Source organism: Macadamia integrifolia, chromosome 7 (assembly GCF_013358625.1).
Source record: "Macadamia integrifolia cultivar HAES 741 chromosome 7, SCU_Mint_v3, whole genome shotgun sequence".
In the NCBI taxonomy this organism is placed as follows: Eukaryota; Viridiplantae; Streptophyta; class Magnoliopsida; order Proteales; family Proteaceae; genus Macadamia; species Macadamia integrifolia.
In genome coordinates, this window is record NC_056563.1 from 9,537,605 (window position 1) to 9,558,746 (window position 21,142).

General features: G+C 39.5%; 1 protein-coding gene across 2 annotated transcripts; it reads left to right on the forward strand.

The window, feature by feature from the left end:
• The first annotated feature begins 425 nt into the window (after nt 1–425).
• Nucleotides 426–20,343, forward strand: LOC122084323 (auxin response factor 19-like). 2 transcript variants are annotated; one of them, XM_042652472.1, is made up of 14 exons: nt 426–1,032; nt 1,191–1,303; nt 4,387–4,485; nt 4,608–4,664; nt 12,811–12,966; nt 13,053–13,137; nt 13,342–13,432; nt 13,576–13,740; nt 13,889–14,011; nt 16,113–16,188; nt 16,352–16,490; nt 16,984–18,785; nt 18,881–19,071; nt 19,715–20,343. In XM_042652472.1, the coding sequence occupies exons 1-14, from the start codon at nt 999–1,001 to the stop codon at nt 19,908–19,910; spliced, it is 3,327 nt and encodes a 1,108-aa protein (XP_042508406.1). In that variant the 5' UTR covers nt 426–998; the 3' UTR covers nt 19,911–20,343. The 2 variants fall into 2 exon arrangements, with proteins under 2 accessions (XP_042508406.1, XP_042508407.1); XM_042652473.1 differs by lacking the exon at nt 426–1,032 and having other exon boundaries at nt 4,394–4,485.
• Nucleotides 20,344–21,142: the final 799 nt, after the last annotated feature.

Consider the following 21,142-nt stretch of genomic DNA (forward strand, 5'->3'; position numbering starts at 1 on the left):
TCATATATTAAAAAAGAAGAATTTATCATCTATATTGACTAAAACAATAAAAATAGTATGATTTATTTGATTCCTTGCTTGATGTGAAAATGAGAAATTCAATTCAGTTTGATTGTTTCAATCAGAAAACCGAAGCCAAGCTAAACCAAACCAACAAAGATTGAAGATTTTGAAACCAAAATCATTGATTCTGTTTCTTTTTCGGCTTTGGTTTTAAATTGGTACACTTCATTTTGAAAAATAAATAAAAAAATGGTAAATTTTAATCATGATTATTTATTTATTTTTTGGTAAAAATTTAACCATGGTCATCGTTAGGACTTTCAAGGAAGGGTAAATTTCTTCTTCTTTTTTTTTTTTTTTTTGGGTAATGACATGGGTTCGCTTTAGTAGTAGCGTGGAAAGTGGAAACGAAACTTTACCAGAAAAAAAAAAAAAAGTGGAAACAGGAAAGTGTGTGTCTGAAGAAGGGTGAAAAAAGGTGGAGGATCTGTGACTATGGGATGTTGGGCGGGCGAGGGAGCACTGCCGGGGCATTTGGTCTGCGAAGAACTTAGCAAACTCTCCTTTTTTCAGCTCCTCAGGTCTTTCTCTTGTCGGGGACCTTTCCAGCGTCCTCCACCTCCACCACCACCACCTCCTCCTCGATCCCTGTCCTCTTCTCTCATCTCCGGAGGCTTCACCGAAAAATTTCCAAGCCAGTAGTTATAGAGAGCAGTTCGTTCTTCTAATTAAGTTTCCTTTTCTCCCAAGTGTGGCAGAGAAATCTATGATTTGTGGTGTTTTACTCTTCGTATGATTGATCTTGCGATCGGATTCTCTCTGAAATTTCTAATCACAGATGAGGAGAGCTAGTTTGAGTTGTTTTTGCGAGCTTGTGATCCTTGAAAGGTGCGACTTGATTTGCTTTGTTTTGTGAAAAATGGTAAAGAGCTTTCAAACTTATTCACAGTGAGCCGTTACTTGTAAGCGAGTGAAAGATTGTCGGAATCCTTCCAATGAAGGCGCCGGCGACTGCTAACACAAGTGAAGGTCTGACTTTAAAGCCCATTATTATTATTAAAGTTCCTTTTTTTTTTTTTTTTTTAATTTATTCCTCTTATTTATATTTTGCTATATGCGACATTTTTCTCCCAAAAAAAAAAAAATGCTGTATATATTACATAATCTGTTGCCACGTGACATTGCAGGAGAGAGAAAAAGCATCAACCCTGAGCTATGGCACGCGTGTGCCGGACCGCTTGTCACTTTGCCGCCGGTCGGGAGCCTGGTCGTGTACTTTCCTCAGGGTCATAGCGAGCAGGTTAGGGTTTCTGCTACCATGCGTCTTGTTGGTGAAGCTTGTTCTTAACTTTGAGTTGAGAATGGTGTCGGAGGAAGCTTCAGAAACTAATTGAATTTGAAAATTAACCTCTAGAAAAGGAAAAAAGAATTTGAAAATTAGGATGTAAAAGGATTAGTCGAAAATCCGAATTCGATTCACATCCGTATCTGTTTAGGGGTTTTCATAACCGGTTAGAAGCTATCGGTATCCAAATAATTCGGGGGAAACAAAATACTATCTAAATAACTAATGACCTTGAGGGTTCTGAAAGTTTAGACAGGTTCTAAATAATGAGAAAAGGACTGAGCCAGCTAAGGGACATGGATTGAGAGCGAATCATATATGTTGGGAGGAGGTAGGTTCGGGTTACATCAGTTAAGGATGTAGGCGGATAGTCGAAAATTCGAATTCGATTTGCAGCCGTATCCATTTATGGGTATCTGTATCCGGTCAAGGAATATCTGGATCCGATCACATCCAATCCATATTCGATCTGTTTAGATCGCTATTTGGAACTAATATTTCCACATTCTAAAGGAAGAAAATAATAATAATAATAATAGTAATAATAATAATAATAAAAGGGGAAAAAGAAGCCTTAAAGGCAGCGTGGCCCTTGCGTCCAGACACTGTGGGGGAGAAATGACAGCCCCATCCCCAGCCCCAGCCCCAGCCCCAGCCCCACCCCTCATGAAAGGCGGAAATCCCACCCCTATTGGTGTTTCTACTAGTGCTACCATTAGCCCCCATGCTGGTACAGGAGCCACACTGCCTTTTAAGGAACCCTCTCCCTAAAAAGAGATGGATATTAAAAGAAAATAAGGAAATTAAAAGAGTGCTAGCATGCGGAGTGGGTGCCGAAAGTGGTGGTGAAGCTTCTAAACATTTTTACCATCTATGTGAACTGCTAAAAAATGGGCCAAACTGAGGAAAAAGATGAAGCAAAAATAATTTTGGGTAGCATGTGGCATTTTGTGCTGTAGTGATGAATGGTGTTAGTGTTGCTTGTGGAAAATATGAAATCTGAAATTACTATTCTGCCCTTACTTTGAGGTTTTAGTGATTACCTCATCTAATCTAGAATTATCATAAAATAAGCCTAATCTAATTGTTATTCATTTTGTTTCATTTATTTATTTATTTTTGTTTAAAAAGTTTCTATCTTTCTGTTGTTTTATTATGTTTTATTGAGAACTATGTGGATTTTCCTTTCATTAATCTACACTTGATTGTTTGTTTCAACCAACTGAAATTATATCAAAGTAGTATCTTCTTTTTTTTGCCCCCTTTTGGAATGATGGTTATGCAGAACATTTGCAATAATTCATTGCAAGTTTCTTTTGATTATTTTTATTTTGTAGAACATTTGCAGTAATTCTTTGCAAATTTCTTTTGATTATTTTGTTTGACACATGTTTTATTGTTCTTCTTATACATTATTAACAGGAAATCTAATTTAAACTTTACTTTGAGATGTTGAAGTAACTGCCTCGATTTATCCTTTTCTATTGGTCGTCATTCCAAGAGAAAATGTAAAGTAATTGTTGAAAGATTTGAATATTTTGCTTTGAGTATATGTCCTTGAATATATGGTACGTCAGGTTGACAGCTGGTACCTTATTATAGTCTGTCTTTATAAGCCTGTGGCTGATTTGTAGTGGTGCGTCAGGTTGACTGCTGACACTTATTATAATTAGTTATAACCCGTCAATCTTTTTACATGGATCCTCGCGCTCGTCCTTGCTTGGAATCTCCATGTAGCCAACCCCATTAAGTTGGGATAAGGTTTTGGATGTTGTTGTATATATCCTTTAATATTATGTAAATTGTATTTTTTTTCAGAAATTGAAAAGTTTAAGTTGTTAGCATATTTCATCAATTTCAATATTGATGTTTTTTGAACATTATATATAACCGTTTTCTATTCATTTTGTAGATAGAGGCAAAACACTTTGACACTGTCACTCACATAGTTTTTAAGGCGCTGCTAAGGCGTTGCCTTACTAGCGCCTTGGCGCTGATGCGGTCTAGAGATGGTAAGGCAATGCTCCGCTTTACGTGAAGTGGTGCCTTATGAGTTTTTTTTATTATTTTTAAACACATTTTAAAATTACTTGATGGAGATTCCAAATATAGATTTTTTATTGGTAGATGTATGGTTTTGTTAACACTTGAGATGTATGGGATCAGCTTTACTCCACCAAAAATAACCAAAACAAGCAAAACAAAAACATGATTCACAAATAGGGTTTGGATTTTGTTAAGGGTTTTAAGAAAGGGCTTTGAGAAGGAATCAAAGAACAAGGAAGAACCACTGATCCAGGCAACCATTTTGCTCCGGCAGCGGTGAACTTCATTCTTCTTTGACAGGAATAAAAATATAGTGGATGACCTTAGGGCTTAGGCACTCATTTTGGCATCATAGAGGTAAGTATAATAAATACTTGTATTTTTTGTCTTCTTTTCTTTATATTTATAATTTGGTTTCATAATTATGTATTTATATTATATGTTAATATGTTATGATGATTGATGATTGATGATTGATGATTGATGAACTTAGTTTATTCACTTTATTGATTTGTTTTGTTGATGAATATCTTACATTGGTATGAATATGAACCTTTAATAATTATTTAACATATGAGTAATAGGATTCAACTAGGATTTGAGCAAAATAGATTAGTTTTATAAAAAAAAATTACACAGGAACGCTTTAGTCAATAAGGCGATGCTTTATGCCCACCTTATCGCTAAGGCGCTCCGAAAGACCCTCAAACGCCTCCGTCGCCTTACCGCCTTAAAAACTATGGTCACTCATTTGGTTCATACAAGCTTATTTTGGAATTCTGTTGAACTAGATATTGGCCTCTAAAATATGTCAAGATGAAAGCAAAAGTTGGAAAGGAAACTTGAGAATCATTGCTGGAATTCTTGTTGTCTTTTAATTATATGAGTCATTGGTTATGAAAGAATAGGAATTATCCTCTCTCTTTTTTTTTTTTTTTGGCTTTGGAATCATTTATTGTGGTGCTATAATTAAAAGGCCAACCTATCTTCAGGTTGCAGCTTCTATGCAGAAGGATATAGATGCACACATTCCAAACTACCCGAATCTGCCTCCGAAGCTGATATGCCTTCTTCATAATGTTACGCTGCATGTATGGAACTAACTTTTGTCTGTTCATCTTTTTTATTCTTTGTGGATGGATGTATTTTGATATCAATGGCTTTTTGAGCTTTCATTTATCAATTATATTATTTTTTTGTATTGGATTTCTAGGCAGATCCAGAAACAGATGAAGTTTATGCTCAGATGACACTACAACCTGTTTCCTCTGTAAGTATACCATGCAAAATTGTTCAAGGATCATTATTTCTAACCAGGACTATATTTTAGGTAAGCTCATGCATTTACTAATTTGCTTTCATATTTTTTTGGTTGAAAATGGTAAAGAAAATTAAAGAAAACAATTAAGATAAAGTATCAACCATAAAGAGATAGAGTATGACCTGGATGGACATGTTGGGAGTGATCGTAGAGGCTATGAATGTGTTTATAGAGGCTACAGAGTTGGGGAGAGGAATGAGCAGGGGACCTCAATTTTAGATTTTTTGGTAGCTTATGATCTATCCATTGTGAACGCTTTCTTTGAAAAGAGAGAGGAACACTTCTTTTTTTTTTTTTGTGAAAGAGAGAGGATCACTTAGTTAATTATAAAAGTAGGCACCATACCAGCCAAGTAGATTCCTTCCTAACTAGAAAGGCTAACAGACTGTTGTGTAAGGATTATAAGGTTTATACCTAGGGAGAGCTTAACCACTCAACTTAGTATGGTGGTCCTCGATATGTACCTTAGTACGCAGAAATGTAGGTTAAGGGAACCTATTTGCCCTAAGATAAGTGGTGGAGATTAAAAGGAGAGTCCCTAGAAATAGTTACTGATAAAGTGATCGAACAAGGAAAGTGAGATTTTGAGGGAAACACTAATACGATGTGGAACGAGATGACGACATGTATTAAAAAGTTTTCTAAAAAAGTTTTAGGGGAAGCAAAAGGTATTTGTCAAGCCCCTAGGGAGACTTGGTGGTAATGATGAGGTCCAGACTACCATTAAGTTTAAGAAAGCTAGTTTTATGATATGACAAAGGACTCAAGAGGTAGAAGTTAAAAAGAGATAATGTTGCTAGAAACAAAGCTAAGAAGATTGTGGGGAGGATAGCAAGGGCTAAGAAATATGAGGACTTCTATAATAATCTGAACACAAAATAAGGGAAAAAAAACTATCTATAAAATAGTTAAAACGAGAGAAAGGAAGAGTAGAGATTTTGACCATATGAGGTATATTAAAATTGATGATGGTAGAGTGTTAGTAAGAGATGAGAACATAATAAAGAGATATGAAGAGTATTTTTGCGGCCTCCTAAATGGAGATAGTTTGAGTAGGAATGGCCTGGAAGATTGCATTACTCATCAAGATACCGCACGTCATAGATATATACGAAAGGTTGGAGCGGCTGAAGTTAAAAAAGCCTTAAGAAAGATGAAAGGAGGCAAGTCTCTAGGCCCAGATGAGGTCTCAATAGAAGTGTGGAAGAGCATAGATTAAGTCGGGTATCTTGGTTAACCAATATTTTTAATAAGATTATAAGCACAAGGAAACTGGAGAAGCACTGTAGTTCCTATCTACAAAAATAAATGTGACATTTAGAACTGCAATAACTATAGATGTATAAAACTTATGAGTCATACTATGAAATTGCGTGAAAAGGTTATTGAAGCCCCACCTACGAAGAAAAATCTACTATCTTGAGAACCAATTTGGTTTTATGCTAGGTAGATCCACGATAGAAACTATTTATTTATTTAGGAGGCTCATGGAAATATTTAGAGCATGTAAGAAGGATCTCCATGTGGTCCTTATTGACTTAGAAAAAACCTATGACAGAGTCCCTAGAGAGCTAATCTGGCACGTACTAGAGAAGAGAAGGGTATCAAGTAAATATGTAGATATAATTAAAGATATGTATAAGGATGCAGTGACTAGTGTGAGAGCCGTGGGAGGGTAAGGAATTGAATTCCCAATTATAATTGGCCTATATCAAGGATAAAATTTAAGCCCTTATTTGTTTGCGCTTGTCATGGATGATTTAACTAGGAACATTCAAGATAAGGTTCCGTGGTGTATGCTCTTTGTTGATGATATTGTTTAGGTGGATGAGACAAAAGTGAGGATTAATGGCTTAATGCTAAGTTGGAGCTATGAAGATCAAACATGGAGTCAAGAGGTTTTAAGATAAGTAGAGACATAGTATATGATATGTAGTCACACTACGATAAATAATGAAATAGTGAAGACTAAGGAAACAAAGGTGCTATAATGATGTTTTATGAGGATTAAGGTGGGATGGATGAAGTGGAGAGGTGCATCCCGGAGTGTTGTGTGACCGATGTATTCCTTTAAAGCTTAAAGTAGAGTTCTATAGGACAGTCGTTTGACTAGCTATGATGTACGGTATGGAATGCTAGGTTGTTAAGAAGTGTCATATAGATAAGCTACACGTAGTAGAGATGAGGATGTTGAGATGAATGTGTGGCAAACTAGGAAGGATAAAGTAAGGAATCACCATATTAGAGCTGATTTGGGAGTTGTCCCGATTTATGATTAGCTTTGAGAAAGTCTATTGAGGTGGTATGGCTATTGTCAACTGGTATGAGGATGTACCAATAAGGAAGAGTGATCTCATTCAAATTGAAGGATCTAAAAGAGATGGGGGGCAGACCTAAAATGACTATAAGAGAAGTAGTGAGGAAAGACATGCATAGTTTAGCCGTTTAGGTCTGACCTCAAATTGACCTTTTTGGAGGGCAAGAATCTACGTATCCAACCCCATTTAGGTGAGATATTTCAGGTTGTTGTGGTGTGTTCCTTTCATTTTACACTTATTTTTCTTTTGCTGTTTTTGATCGGATCCATATAGCTGACACCATTTTGTTGGGATAAGGTTGTGAAGAATTAGGGAGAATATGATTTGTGCCTTAAACTAACATAAGCCCCTATATTTATAGTAAAAGTAAAACCCTAAAGGGTTTAATGGTCGATAATACCCCTAAAACCCATTAACAAAATAACCCATTATTATAACACTCCCTATAAAGTTGGCGATGGATATCACACATGCCCAACTTGCACAAAATAAAATAAGAAGATATATTACTAAGTCCCTTTTTAAGAATATCTGCTAACTAATCTTCACTTCTCACAAAAGGAATGCATATGAGGCCTTGCTCCCACTTCTACTTGATGAAGTGCCTTTTAATCTCCACATGTTTGGTAGGGTTATGTTGGACTGGATTATGTGCAATGCTGATATTTTCACAGTACAACAACATTGACAACTAAATAAACATACCCAAAACCTAAAGAAGAGCCTGTAACCGAAGTAAATACCATATGCCACTGCCCAGTACTCAGGTGCTGCACTAAATCAAGCCACAACTGACTGCTTTTTACTGTGCCATATAACTAGGTAGCCACCAGTATATGTAATGTAGCCAGTAGTGGAACAACGATCATCGGGAGAACTTGACCAAATTAACATCGGTATACGCCTCAACCCTAATGTGATATGTAAGGGAGAATAAAATGCCATTTCCTGGGGCAGTCTTCAAATACCGAAGAATAAGGTACACAATTTCTATATGAGAGGAATAAGGATCATACACGTACTGACTCACCAAGCTGACTGCTTAAGCTATCTCTAGTCGAGTGTGAGATAGGTAGATGAGTCTTCCAACTAGTCTTTGATACCGACCGCTATCAACCGGTTCACTTTCCTTGCTTCTGAGATGAGAGTTAGCCTCAATAGGTGTATCTAAGGGCTTACACCCTAATATACCAGTCTCAGAGAGGAGGTCCAAGGTATATTTTCTCTGGGAGAGAACAATACTCTTGGTAGATCATGCCACCTCAATCCCAAGAAAGTATTTCAACTTCCTAAGGTCTTTAATCTCAAATTCCTTACCAAGATAGGCCTTGAGCTTAGAGATCTCACCTGCATCATTGCCAGTAACAACAATGTCATCCACATATACTATTTGCATAGTAATTTGATCACACACCTTTTTTATGAATAGGGTGTGATCGGCATTACTCTGGGTGAAGCCTATTGCTATTATGGCCTTGTGGAACTGACCAAACCACACCCTAGGAGATTGCTTCAATCTATCAAGTGCTCTCTTTAGTTTGCTCACTTTGCGTTGGATTTCTAAACGAGAATAGCCTTGTGGAACATCCATATACACTTCCTCTGTTAACTCCCCATAAAGAAATGCATTCTTGACATCCAGTTGCCACAGCTCCCAACCCAATTCACTGCACAGGAGATAATAACTCTAATTGTGTTAATCTTGGCAACATGAGCAAAGGTCTCTTGGTAATTGATCCTATATTTCTGAGTAAAGTCCTTGGCAACCACCCTTGCTTTGTACCTATCACAATCCCATCAGCATTGTGTTTAACTGTGAACACCCATTTGCAGCCAACTAGTCACTTTTGTAGTGGAAGAGCAACTAAGTCCCATGTGCCATTTTCGTGAAGAGCTCCCATCTCCTCATTCATCGCCTCCTTCCATCTAGGTTATGCACTTGCTTTCTACTAGGTTTGAGGAATTGAAATAGGAGACAATGAAGACACAAAAACACGATATGATGGAGACAGGGCATTATAGGACAAAACATTGGATATGGTTTGCTGAGTACAAGTCCTCTTTATGAGCTGAACATCAAGAGACTGATCAAAAGTGATGGGGAAAGTGATACCTGGGAGAGTAGACTTAGGATCAGAGGGCAATTGAGTAGCAGTGCTAGTGTGAGTAGTGGTGTCAGTTCTTCTTTCCTTACGAGAGAACACCTATGTCACTGGACCATCCTGTGTTTTTTGCCGAACCTGTAGCACCCTCTAAATGAGAACCTCTTGACCAGTAGTTGTCTCTTTTGATTCCCTTTGATTCATTTCTCCCTCATCCATAGGGAGAAGAAAAGGACCATTGAATGAGGGAACTTGTAAAACCTCTTTATTACCAGAAGACTCCCCCTGAAGAGGTGAGCAATAGGTCTCTGTCTCATGAAAAATCACATCCATGGAAACAAAGAGGCACCGAGAAGGAGCATGATAACACCTTTAACCCTTCTAAGTACGAGGGTAGCGAATGAAGATGCACTAAAGACCTCTAGGGTCAAGCTTACCAGGGACCTGGTGATTGCGAACAAAACAAATAGAGCCAAATACCTTAGACGGAACAACAAATGTATGTGAACCAGATTACATCTCAATAGGGCACCTGAACCCCAACGTATGTGAGGGCATCCTATTAATCAGATGGGAAGCAGTAATGACAGCCTTACTCCAATTAGGGGCAGGCACCTACATCTCAAACATTATGGAGCGAGCAACCTCTAGCAAGTGTCTATTTTTATGTTCTGCCACATCATTCTACTCTAGGGTACTAGTCTGATAGATGATCTCGTGATCAACCAAATAGAACTGAAAGGAACCATCCATATATTTCCTGCCATTATCGGTATGCAAGATACTGACCTTAGCATCAAACTGAGTCCTTACCATGCAATAAAACTCCCTGAAGCACTTAAATACCTCACTCTTATGATACAATAAGTAAATTCAAGTAGCACGAGTATTGTACTTAATAAAAGTGACAAACCATCTATATCCAAATATAGAGACAAGGCGGGCAGGGCCCTAAACATCATAATGAATTAAAGCAAAGGGAACAATATATCTATTACAGAAATAGGATAAACATTCCGAGTTTGTTTCACAAAAGCACACATATCACAAGTAAACTGGTCCTGAGTATAATGTTTAATTAAAGTAGGAATAATCTAGATAAAGTGCCCTATGGGGGTTCCCAGATGATGATGCCAACTAAAGAGTTCCGAGAGTGCCAGATCTGAAGATGTGTGGAGCTCATGGAGGCCCAATGTCTAGGTAATAGAGATCACCTCTCATTATACCATTGCCGATCGTTGCCCCGTCACCAAGTCTTGAAATACACAATGCGTAGGAAAGAAGGTGACCTTACAATTCATATCTTTAGTAATACTATCGATAACAAATTAGTAGAAAATTGAGGAACATGTAAAACAGAGGAAAGGGACATAGGTGAACACCTAACAGAACCCATTCTAGCAATAGGGGAAAGGGAACCATTAGATACGCGAACCTTAGTGTTACTTGAGGATAGGAAATATGTAGAAAAAAAAGTGGGCGACCTAATCATGTGATCAGTAGCCTCAGATTCAAGTATCCAAGCCTAAGAAGCAATAGATGCACTATGACTAAAAAAGATAGTACCTGGCTGGACAGAGTGAGAGGCAGTAGTTTTGGCAGAGAAGAGGTAGTAGCAGCAGAGGAGGATCCCATCTGAGACATCATACGATGTAGCATAGTGTTATCAACAGTTTTAGATTGATTGGCTTGAGACTAAGAGGACTTTCCACGACTTTGATTATTACGCCCATGCGTATTTGCAGGTCACCCATGAAGCTTCCGACACATCTCCCTAATGTTGCGCTCTTTGCTACAGTAGTCACACTTGACACTAGATTTGTCAATGGAGGGAGGAGCAGTGGTCCTAGCACCAGAACCAGTAGAACCCTGTGCAGAGAGTAAGGTAGAACGATCCTAAGATACAGGTTGGAGCATCTCAAATCGGCAATTTTCTTTCGAGACTAGGGAAGGAATCAAGATTAAGCACATTTGCCCTAATCTGATCAAACTCCATATTCAAACATCAAACCTGCTAAAAAATTATAGACACGAAGCATCTCCTCCCGCTTCTTAAAGCTTGGAAACATTAACATCACAGATAGCCTAATAGGTCTCATAGTAGTCAATTTCATTCTACATACCACACGGTTCAGAATAGTATAGGGATATTGAGAGTTCCTTCTGGGTTTGGGTAGCCCTATAAAGTTTCTTTTCTCAATTCAAAACACTGAGCACTAATACCCACTTGAGAATTCATTCACTTCACAGAGTTCCAGATTTGGGCAGCAGTATTAAGCAATAAATAGCCCCTAGCAATAGAGGGGGCCATAGAATTGATAAGGTAGGATATTACCATGCAATTGGAAACGCCCCACTTGTCTTGAGGGGCACCGGCAGTAGTAGGCGAACAATAGTACTATAAGATATCTGGCATAGCCACGGCTAGCAATAGACATGTAGTAGGAGCAGGACCAAATCAGATAGTTGCTCCCATCCAACTTGATGGAGCTAGTAGGAAAGGTAGGGTAATCACCATTAGAACCACGAGTCTCACCATCCTGAAGAGCTGATGTCCCAGAGTCTTCAATCACCATAGTTGTTGATCCCAAGAACAATCACAAGGAAAGATACCAGCCCAGATCTAGCCAAGTATAAGAATTTGGGTGTTCAACCGTCCAATCCTAGTCCCTCGTAAGGATCTGGGCCCCCGGTGGGAAGAAATTCACCACCTAGGGGAAAACCCTAAGGGAACCAAAATAAAGGAGGGAGAGAGAAGCCGAGGAAGAGAGAAACCGCAAGTGAGTGAGAAAGAGAGAGAAGCGAGAAAATAAAAAGGGAGCAGCGAGGAAGAGAGAAAGCGCAAGTGAGTGAGAAAGAGAGAGTCACGGGAGAGAGAAAAGAAGGGAGAAGTGGTGGTGACGGCAGTGTCTTCTGGCACATGGAGGCAGTAGTGGTGATGGTTGTGTGCAAGGGAGAAGGCAGCACAAGGGAAGGGGCGGCGGCGGTAGGGTTAGGGTTTTAGAGGAGAAGAATAAGAGAAGGGTTTTTCTCTCTAACCGACTCTGATACCATGAAGAATTAGGGAGAATGTGACTTGTGCCTTAAACTGACACAAGCCCCTCTATTTATAATAAAAAATAAAACCCTAAAGAGCTTAATGATCTGTTTGGATAATACCCCTAAAACCCATTGTTACAGCGGGCTGAGTTGTTGTTGTAAAGAGTCAAAGTATATCTTTGCAAAAAATTTTTTTGAGGTTCTGCGTAGGAAACGAAAGGAGGTTCTGCATAGGGAAAGAAAGAAGGTAACTAATAGATAATATGCAAGGTTTTAAATTTATAAGTTCATTCTGAATCTGATATGCTTTGCATCTCTTCTATCCTGACTCTGAAACTCTCCGTTTCTGTGACTCTCTTTCTTTCTCTCTCTCTCTAACGCAAATATTGATTCTATATATTTAACATGTAGAATTGTGGACATGTATGATTTAAGAATTTCAGAAAGAACTGCTTCTGCTATTGCGTGTTGCTGTTCTCGTGGGTTGGGCACATTTAAGGATTATAATCAGCAAAACCAACCAGATGCATGCTCTTGTTCTTATATGTAGTTTTGACCTTGTTTTCTTGATTCCAAGGTTCCTGTCTGTGCATGTTTTTCTAAATTCATCAATTCTTTTCGTATTTTTGGATGCAGTATGACAAGGAGGCATTACTGGCTTCAGATCTTGAACTTAAACAAAATAAACCACAAACAGAGTTCTTCTGCAAGACTTTGACTGCAAGTGATACAAGCACTCATGGAGGTTTCTCCGTGCCCCGCCGTGCAGCAGAGAAGATTTTCCCTCCTTTGGTGAGAAAATTCCCCTATCCAATGTATTTTCTGTATGAGTTTTAAAGTTGTAGGAATTCTTAGCCATTCTTTTGTCATAAATGTAGGATTTCTCTCAGCAGCCACCTGCTCAAGAATTAAGAGCTAGAGACTTGCATGATAATGTATGGACATTCCGGCATATCTTCAGAGGTAAGCTGGTTTAATGGCTGTTTAGGTCATTTACCTGTACCATTCTGGTTTTTTTTTTTGGGAGGAGGGGAAGGTGAAGAGCAGATGGTTACATTCTCTTTTTGTTCTCCTTTGTTATGTGGGTAAACCTGAACCTTTCACCTGGATAATGGTTGCCCATGATCAAATATCTGTTTAAAAATATATATTTCTTTCTGTACCCAGGCCAACCCAGAAGGCACTTGCTCACGACAGGTTGGAGCCTATTTGTAAGTGGAAAAAGGCTCTTTGCTGGTGATTCTGTCTTATTTATTAGGTAATAACACTCAGTGATAGAATTTTTTTAATTCTTGCTTTATTGATTTTTGTTATGAGTTTCCTCTTAATTTTGCTTTTATAAAGCCATCTAAATCCTTTGGATGAACTTTTCCATTGTTGGCTTGTTGCTGTTGTGAGCAGAGATGAAAAGCAGCAGCTTCTCTTGGGCATTAGGCGGGCTAATAGGCAACCTACATTTATATCGTCATCGGTATTATCAAGTGATAGTATGCATATTGGCATCCTGGCAGCTGCCGCCCATGCAGCTGCAAACCACAGCCTATTCACTGTGTTTTACAATCCACGGTGATATGCTTTTATTATTTTGGTCTGGACTAGTTTTAGAATTTGATTATTTGGCTGTCTTTTTGTGCAAATCACACTGTGGAACCATATATTATGTTAGTTGATTTCATCTGATTGGTCTACCTGAAAATAATCCTTGTTTCTGCAGAGCTAGTCCATCAGAATTTGTGATTCCTTTAGCCAAGTGCTATAAGGCTGTCTATGGCTACCAAATATCTCTGGGAATGCGATTTCGGATGATGTTTGAAACTGAAGAATCAGGCACCCGAAGGTAATCTTATTATAACTTATGTTTCTAAATTGATCATTATTATAATGATAGTCATCCCCTCCTGGCATTATTTATTAGATAGAAAATGCCAATATGTTTTGAAAATATGGAATACCAACGTTGTGTCATATCTGGGTTGAACTTAAAACAGGCTCAAGTTTCTGTAAGTTTTAAATGTTTGGTCTGCAATCTGTTGATAAATCCCAAAAGTTCATTAAATTTTTATTTTCTCGGGTTTTGCTTTCAAATATTAGTGCAAACTTTGACACCACACTCACAAATGCAAAAGAGAAAAACATTTTCTCAGATTTGAGAATAAAACGAAATTTTGGTGAGAATGTCCTCAGTGAAAGATGTGTCAGCAAAACACCAACTTTCGGAGCAGGTTTCTGCTTTAGAATTCCCAGTTTTCGACTGATTTTTCTGTGCTATATTCGTAACCTAGGTTTAGATGCCTAGAAATGGTTTTTTTTTTTAAACATTTTTTTGTGTGCTGCCTATTCTCACCATTTTACACATTCCATGAATTCATTTCACAAAAAACCAGCCTAAAATGGTACTTGTGGTTTGGACCCAAGTCTGCTAGTGTACTAATGTAGAGCTGAATACAAGTACCCAACCCCAATAAATAACTCCAACGCTGTGCTACTGTTAGTAGTAGTACTCAACATTCCACCCGAATCAATTAAACAAACTCACAAATACAGCCTATTGGCTAGGACAAAAAACACCACTAAAATCCAGCAACAGTGGTAGAAATAAATCACCTAACTCAGGTGATAATAAGACTATTTAACCCCTGTAGTAGACCTTACGACAGGCAACAAAATCACAGAAAATAAGTCAACAATTCTGGACAGAACAGAGACTACCTTCAACCTGAGAAAATAGGGCAGATCTGGTAAAATATGTAAATCACAAACCAAAGCCCAGGTGGGGCTGATATCCTGGTCGAAGGAAGTTTAAGATGACCTTAGAAAACCCTCCAAATCAGGGACTGAACTGATAGCTGGTTTGCAGAGGTCCACAGGTTCTTGAAATTAGGTCAAAATATGGATATTTTTAATATCTCCAGATCCAAGCCAAAGAAAAGGCCAAGCTACTGGTCGAGTGCTCTCCTTAGGGTCTTCATATGATCCTCAAAATCTGATCTGCAATGGTGCAGAGGTCAGGGAGAGCTGGCAGACTGGCAGTGAAGCTGCTGGTCAAGTGCTCTCCTCAGAAGCTGCCGCAGGTTTTCAGAATCCCCTCTGAGAACTCAGAAGCAATAGTAGGTTACAGGGGCTTCAAATCAACCTTAAACAAGGCTCCAAACAGTGCTGTAAACTACTCAGGAAAAATAGCAGAAATAAGAAGAGAGAGTGGCTCTCTCAGCCTGGGTCTCTCACCCACAACTCTCAGTTGTTTCTCAGCCTATCACAGGACCATATGAGTGCATAAGCAAGCATATTCATCGATTCAATTGTGTAAAAAACCTTACAATTGATCTCTATATAGGCATGGGTTGCCTCTCACAAAAATAGGAAACTATGAACACGGAAGAAAACTGAGAAAAATGAAGCAAAGAAAAAGGAAAGTCTCTAGAAGACTTCCTTGTTGTACAAAAAGAATAAACTCAAAAGGAATTCAAGTGAATTGGCCAAAAATTAGTTTGGGGAAAAAACCCATTACCTTCAAGCTCTAGCAACGCAAATCCAAGCTATAGAAGGGTTGAATGAGCAGAAGAATGCCAAATAATAAGAAGAAATCAAGTGATTTGGCCAAGAGCCCCCTTGGCAGTTTCGAAATTTGCGAGCTTCCTGCTCTTGGTCTAAACCAAGTTGAAACTTGCAAAAACTGTTGAAACAATTTACCAGGTTTCACCTCTTGGTTTCGTCTTTGACAAGGTCAAAACTGAATTGTCTTGTCGAAACTGCAAATTTTGGCCGAAACTAAGAACCATGTTCCCATAGACTTTGTAAGAAATGAAGGTCACCCTCATTTTTAATCCCAAACAAAAAGAGTTCACCCTCATCAGATCTTGGCCTAGTCAAATTGATTTTAGTCCTTTGAGCTGGTTGACAGTTGGAATACTGAAGGATTCTATCTGCATCTTCTGCAGGTATATGGGAACAATAACAGGCATCAGTGATCTTGATCCAGTAAGGTGGAAGAACTCACAATGGCGTAATTTGCAGGTAATTTGTGATCTCTTTTTAAGGTTCTGCCAATGTTGTAAATTTTCTTCTTTTTCTTTTCCTTTCTAATTTTTTAGTCAACCATAATCATGCAACTGCTACATTAAGTTTTCTCAAATTTGGTGAAGCATTGCTATCATCATTGTGTTATCTCCTTGCATAGGTTGGCTGGGATGAGTCCACAGTGGGAGAAAGGCGCAATCGGGTCTCACTATGGGAGATTGAACCTGTTGTGGCTCCATTTTTCATTTGTCCGCCACCTTTTTTCAGATCCAAGCGCCCAAGGCAGCCAGGAATGCCAGGTAATCTGTAGTTGAAATTATTATTTCTTTGAGAGAGATGCATCAAATGCCCTTGGATTCAGACTACCATGGAAAAAGATCCTCTCCAATTAATTGGGCACCCAATTAGTGATCCAAGGGCTGGGAGGACCTGGGGATATGCGCCCATGTATTGTGATGCGTGTCTGGGGTCCTCCCAGCCCTTGGATCACTAATTGGGCGTCCAATTAATTGGAGAGGAGCCGAATCTAACTACCATTGGCTGGATCAACTAGTAGATCTCCCGGGATAAAAATTGGATGATCCTAGTGTGGAAAAAGTTTGGATGTCAGGATGCTTTGTTTTGTTCTCTCTGATTAATTAGTGTCATTCAAGATATACATAGAGAGTCCTAATCTACCTGAATGTCCATGAAAGCTTCCCTTTTCCAATTTTCCAACTATCAGTATCACTAGTCTGTTTGCTGCAATTTTTTTGGCTGATATCTGACTGATGATGATTAAGGCCTTTGCAGATGATGAGTTTGATCTAGAGAACCTTTCCAATAGAACAATGCCTTGGCTTGGTGATGATATCTGCATAAAGGATCACCAGTCCCAGAATGCTGTAATGCCAGGCCTGAGCTTAGTCCAGTGGATGAATATGCAACAGAATCCTTTCCTCAGTAGCTTGACCTTGCAACCCGACTACATGCGTGCTCTAACTGGACCTGTTCTCCAGAACCTTGCTTCAGCAGATCTTTCTCGTCAGTTGCAGCAACACAACTTACAAGTCAATGTTCAGAGGCTGCCACAGCAAGCAACACAGATTGACACACTGGCAAAGTTACCAACCACATTGAGCCAATTAGACTCAGTTATGCGACCACAGCAGCAGCTGGGAGACATGAGTCAGCAGCCTAGAAAAAACTTAATTAATCAAGCATTTCCTCCTAATCAAACTCCGGCACAATTACTACAGTCTCGAGTTTTGATGCAGAGCCACAATCTTCATCAGCAACAACCGCTTATCCAAAACCATCAACTTCATGCAAACCTTCCTCAGATTACCCAGCAGCAGCAACAGCGGCAGCAACAGCAGCAGCAGCAGCAATTTACTAGTCAAAACCAGCAGCAGAATCATATGGAAGCTCAACTCTTACAAGTTAACCAACAGTTACAGATGTCAGAACATCAGATTCAATTGCAACTGATTCAGAAGCTTCAGCAGCAACAGCAGTCATTCTTGTTGCAGCAATCTATGCAGCAACAACATCCACAGCTGACCCAACTCCAAGAGCAGCAGAGGCAGCTGTTAGAAGTGCCTCAAAATTTATCAACTCCGTCTACCTCGAGCTTGCATTCTCAGCCAGAAATTATCCCACAGCAGATGCCAAAGAATAAAAGGCAACCAAGTGTTCGGTTCTCTCCTTCAACCCTGCAGAGTCAACCACAAACAAAGCTTCAGCAGCAGCAACCAGGCATGCTGGCAGAGTTGCCTGGACAGATGTTACTTCCTTTAGCCTCGACAGAAAATCTTCTCTCAACCGGAGGTGGAGCACAGTCAGGTCTTAATGATGACATTCCACCATGTTCCACATCCCCTTCAACAAACAACTGTTCCCATGTAGCCCTGCCAGTCACATGCAGTAAAACCCAACGCAGCCCAGCATTGCCAGAGGAAATCGCTCAATCTGCAGCAACACTCTTGAAACCTGGTACTTTGGAAGCCATGTCAGCAGCTCCTAACTTAGTGAAGGAGTCGCAGCAGAAGCCTGATATCAAGCCTTCTGCATCAGCATTGCCTGCATCTAAGAGTCAGGGTCAAGGGGTTTTTGCCCCACAAATGTATGTTAATGCTGCAGCGCAGATTGATTACTTGGAGTCATCCTCTTCGGCAACATCAGTTTGCCTTTCACAGAATGATGGGCCTTTACGGCAGAACTTCCAAATGTCATCTTTCAATCCCCAGTCAGTATTGTTCAGGGACACAAGTCAGGATGGGGAAGTTCAGGCAGATCCAAGTAATAATGTTCTGTTTGGGGTGAGCATTGATGGTTCAATGGGAATGCCTTCAACTCCTGATCCTTTGATGGTGAAGGGCATAGAGTCTGGAAAGGATTTCCCAAATCATCTCTCTTCAGATGGCATGTTTTCCAACCATGGAAACTCCAAAGATCCTCAGCAGGAACTGTCATCCTCAATTGTTTCTCAATCGCTTGGGGTTCCAGATATCCCATTTAATTCAATTGATTCTACCATCAATGATGGTGGCTTCTTAGGCAGGGGTCCATGGGCTCCGCCACCTCAACTACAGCGGATGCGAACGTTCACCAAGGTTGAGGTTTTTGCAATACTTGCCAATACATGGTGCTATTCGTTTTTATTATTGTCCTTTTTAACTTACCAGGCCTAATTATCCCTTATGTGCAGGTGTACAAGCGTGGAGCTGTTGGACGATCGATTGATATTACCCGTTATTTAGGCTATGAAGAACTGAAACAAGATTTGGCTCGTAGATTTGGCATAGAAGGACAGCTTGAGGATCGTCAGAGAATAGGCTGGAAACTGGTCTATGTAGACCATGAGAATGATGTTCTACTAGTTGGGGATGATCCTTGGGAGTAAGCTCTCTCTCTCTCTCTCTCTCTCTCTTTTTGACACTATGACTTCCTTTGCATGCTTTACACCAACAATGACATCCTTCTTTCAAAAGTTCGTATGGCGATGTTTTGGGCCTCACCTCACTAGAATTGAATCTTTTGGAAATTTATCAGTCACACTAAGCTTACCTTCTTACCTCTTTATGGAAACAGCCTCTCCTCGAAGCGGGGGTAAGGCTACGTACATTTTAACCCTCCCGAGACCTTGTAGTAGCGGGAGCCTTGTGCACTGGGTATTACCCTTTATAGAATGCCTCTCAAGCTTTGTCCTCTCACACTTTGGGACTGATCAGTGAGAATAGCTAGTTTTGACAGTTTAAACATTGTTCACTTGAGCCTCCATATAGGGAACCCCTCTCTAGCAGGGCTTCAAATCTGTGCTAGTGAGTTCTCTAGATGGGTACACTTGCTGAGGAAATTGACATCTCTTTTCAGTGTCAATGACGGCATTCATCGAAGGCCCAGCCACCCCCACCACAACCCCCATCCCAAAAAAATAGGGAAATAAAAAATAATTTTTAGGGAGAGATGATCACTGCATTTAAGTATTTTTTATATGAAATATGCTTTTTGACTGAATTATCACATTCTGGTAATTTTGCAGGGAGTTTGTTAGTTGCGTTCGTTGCATCAAGATATTGTCCCCTCAAGAAGTCCAGCAGATGAGCTTGGATGGAGATCTGGGGAATGGTGCCCTTCCAAATCAGGCCTGCAGCAGTTCAGATGGTGGAAATGCATGGAGAAATGGTAACTTTGACCAGAATTCTGGCAACCCTTCCACTGGGTCGTATGACTGCTGAAGTGTGGTTGGAATCCTACCTGGCTTATAAGAGTAAGGTGTGTATCAGTGCATTCATTATGGTTTACCAGCCGGAGAATTGTTATGTAGGTCACTTGTAGCTGATTTTTCACCTCAGAGCCTTCAGTGGAGCCCTCTGACTGCATGAAGTAGTTTGTGGGAGGTGCAAACAGTAGTGAATTAATCATCCGTATGTAAAGAAATCCCTTGTGCAGTGGCCTTTGATTAGTTCCAACGATAAAAATTGAAAAAGCAACAGTAATTCAAGTAGCCCAAATTTTTATTAGGGTTCTGCTATAGTTTGTTAATTTTTTATAGCTTGTACAGTGGTCCTATAGCTGCTCAGTTGATTACAGTTAGCTAGTTCTGGTTATAATATCAAAATTTACCCCTTCCAGAAAGTATTGCACGAAGCAATGGTGCAAAATTTGCTAGTTCTGGTTTCTAATGTTTATAAATGTGTAAAAACATTCTCTTCTCCCATCCATGAAATGCTTTCATAAGTTCCAAACAACAAGCATGAACATAGGAGAGCTGGGAATATTGGGAAATGATCATATTTGTTTTATTGATTAGCTTGGATCCCATTTGGTTTCCAATGTGCGAACAGTTCGCAGCCCAAATTTAAATATATTTAGGTTGTGTTGCGGCAAGAAATCATCCTAGGTTTTTCGTACAACCTGCACAGAGTGATAGACGGAGGAGAGTGTTAGGTTGATTCGATGGTAGACTCTCTAATGTCTAAGTTAGATCTCTCTGCAAACAGTAATTCCAAACAGAATGGAAAAATAATCAATCCCTTTGAATGGGGGTTTACCTAGGTATTTAGAGCTGTATAGAGGGTAGTGGCAGCCATGGAGAGTCCTCATTGGGCAGGTATCCTAGTCCTGATAGGAGTTTGAGTATGAAAAGTGTTATACTTGGTGAGCATGTAGATAACAGTTATTCCTGTTATAGGGACCTTCCAAATACTGCTTGGTGAGGCAAATTCTCTTTCTTTTTAGGGACGATTAGGCGTACTTATAGGTGACCTTTCCTTATTAGAATTAAGTTCCTTCCTTGTTTGGAGGTTATGCATTTGACTGGGAGTGGATTCCCTTTTGGTGACTTTTCTTCATCTGCGGTTCTCTTGTGTGCCTACGAGTATTTCGGTTCCTTGGTAATGCCTATGAGTAGCTTGGTCACTCAGTTGTTGAGCCACAAATGTGGATCTGGAAGTGCTTGACCTATAGG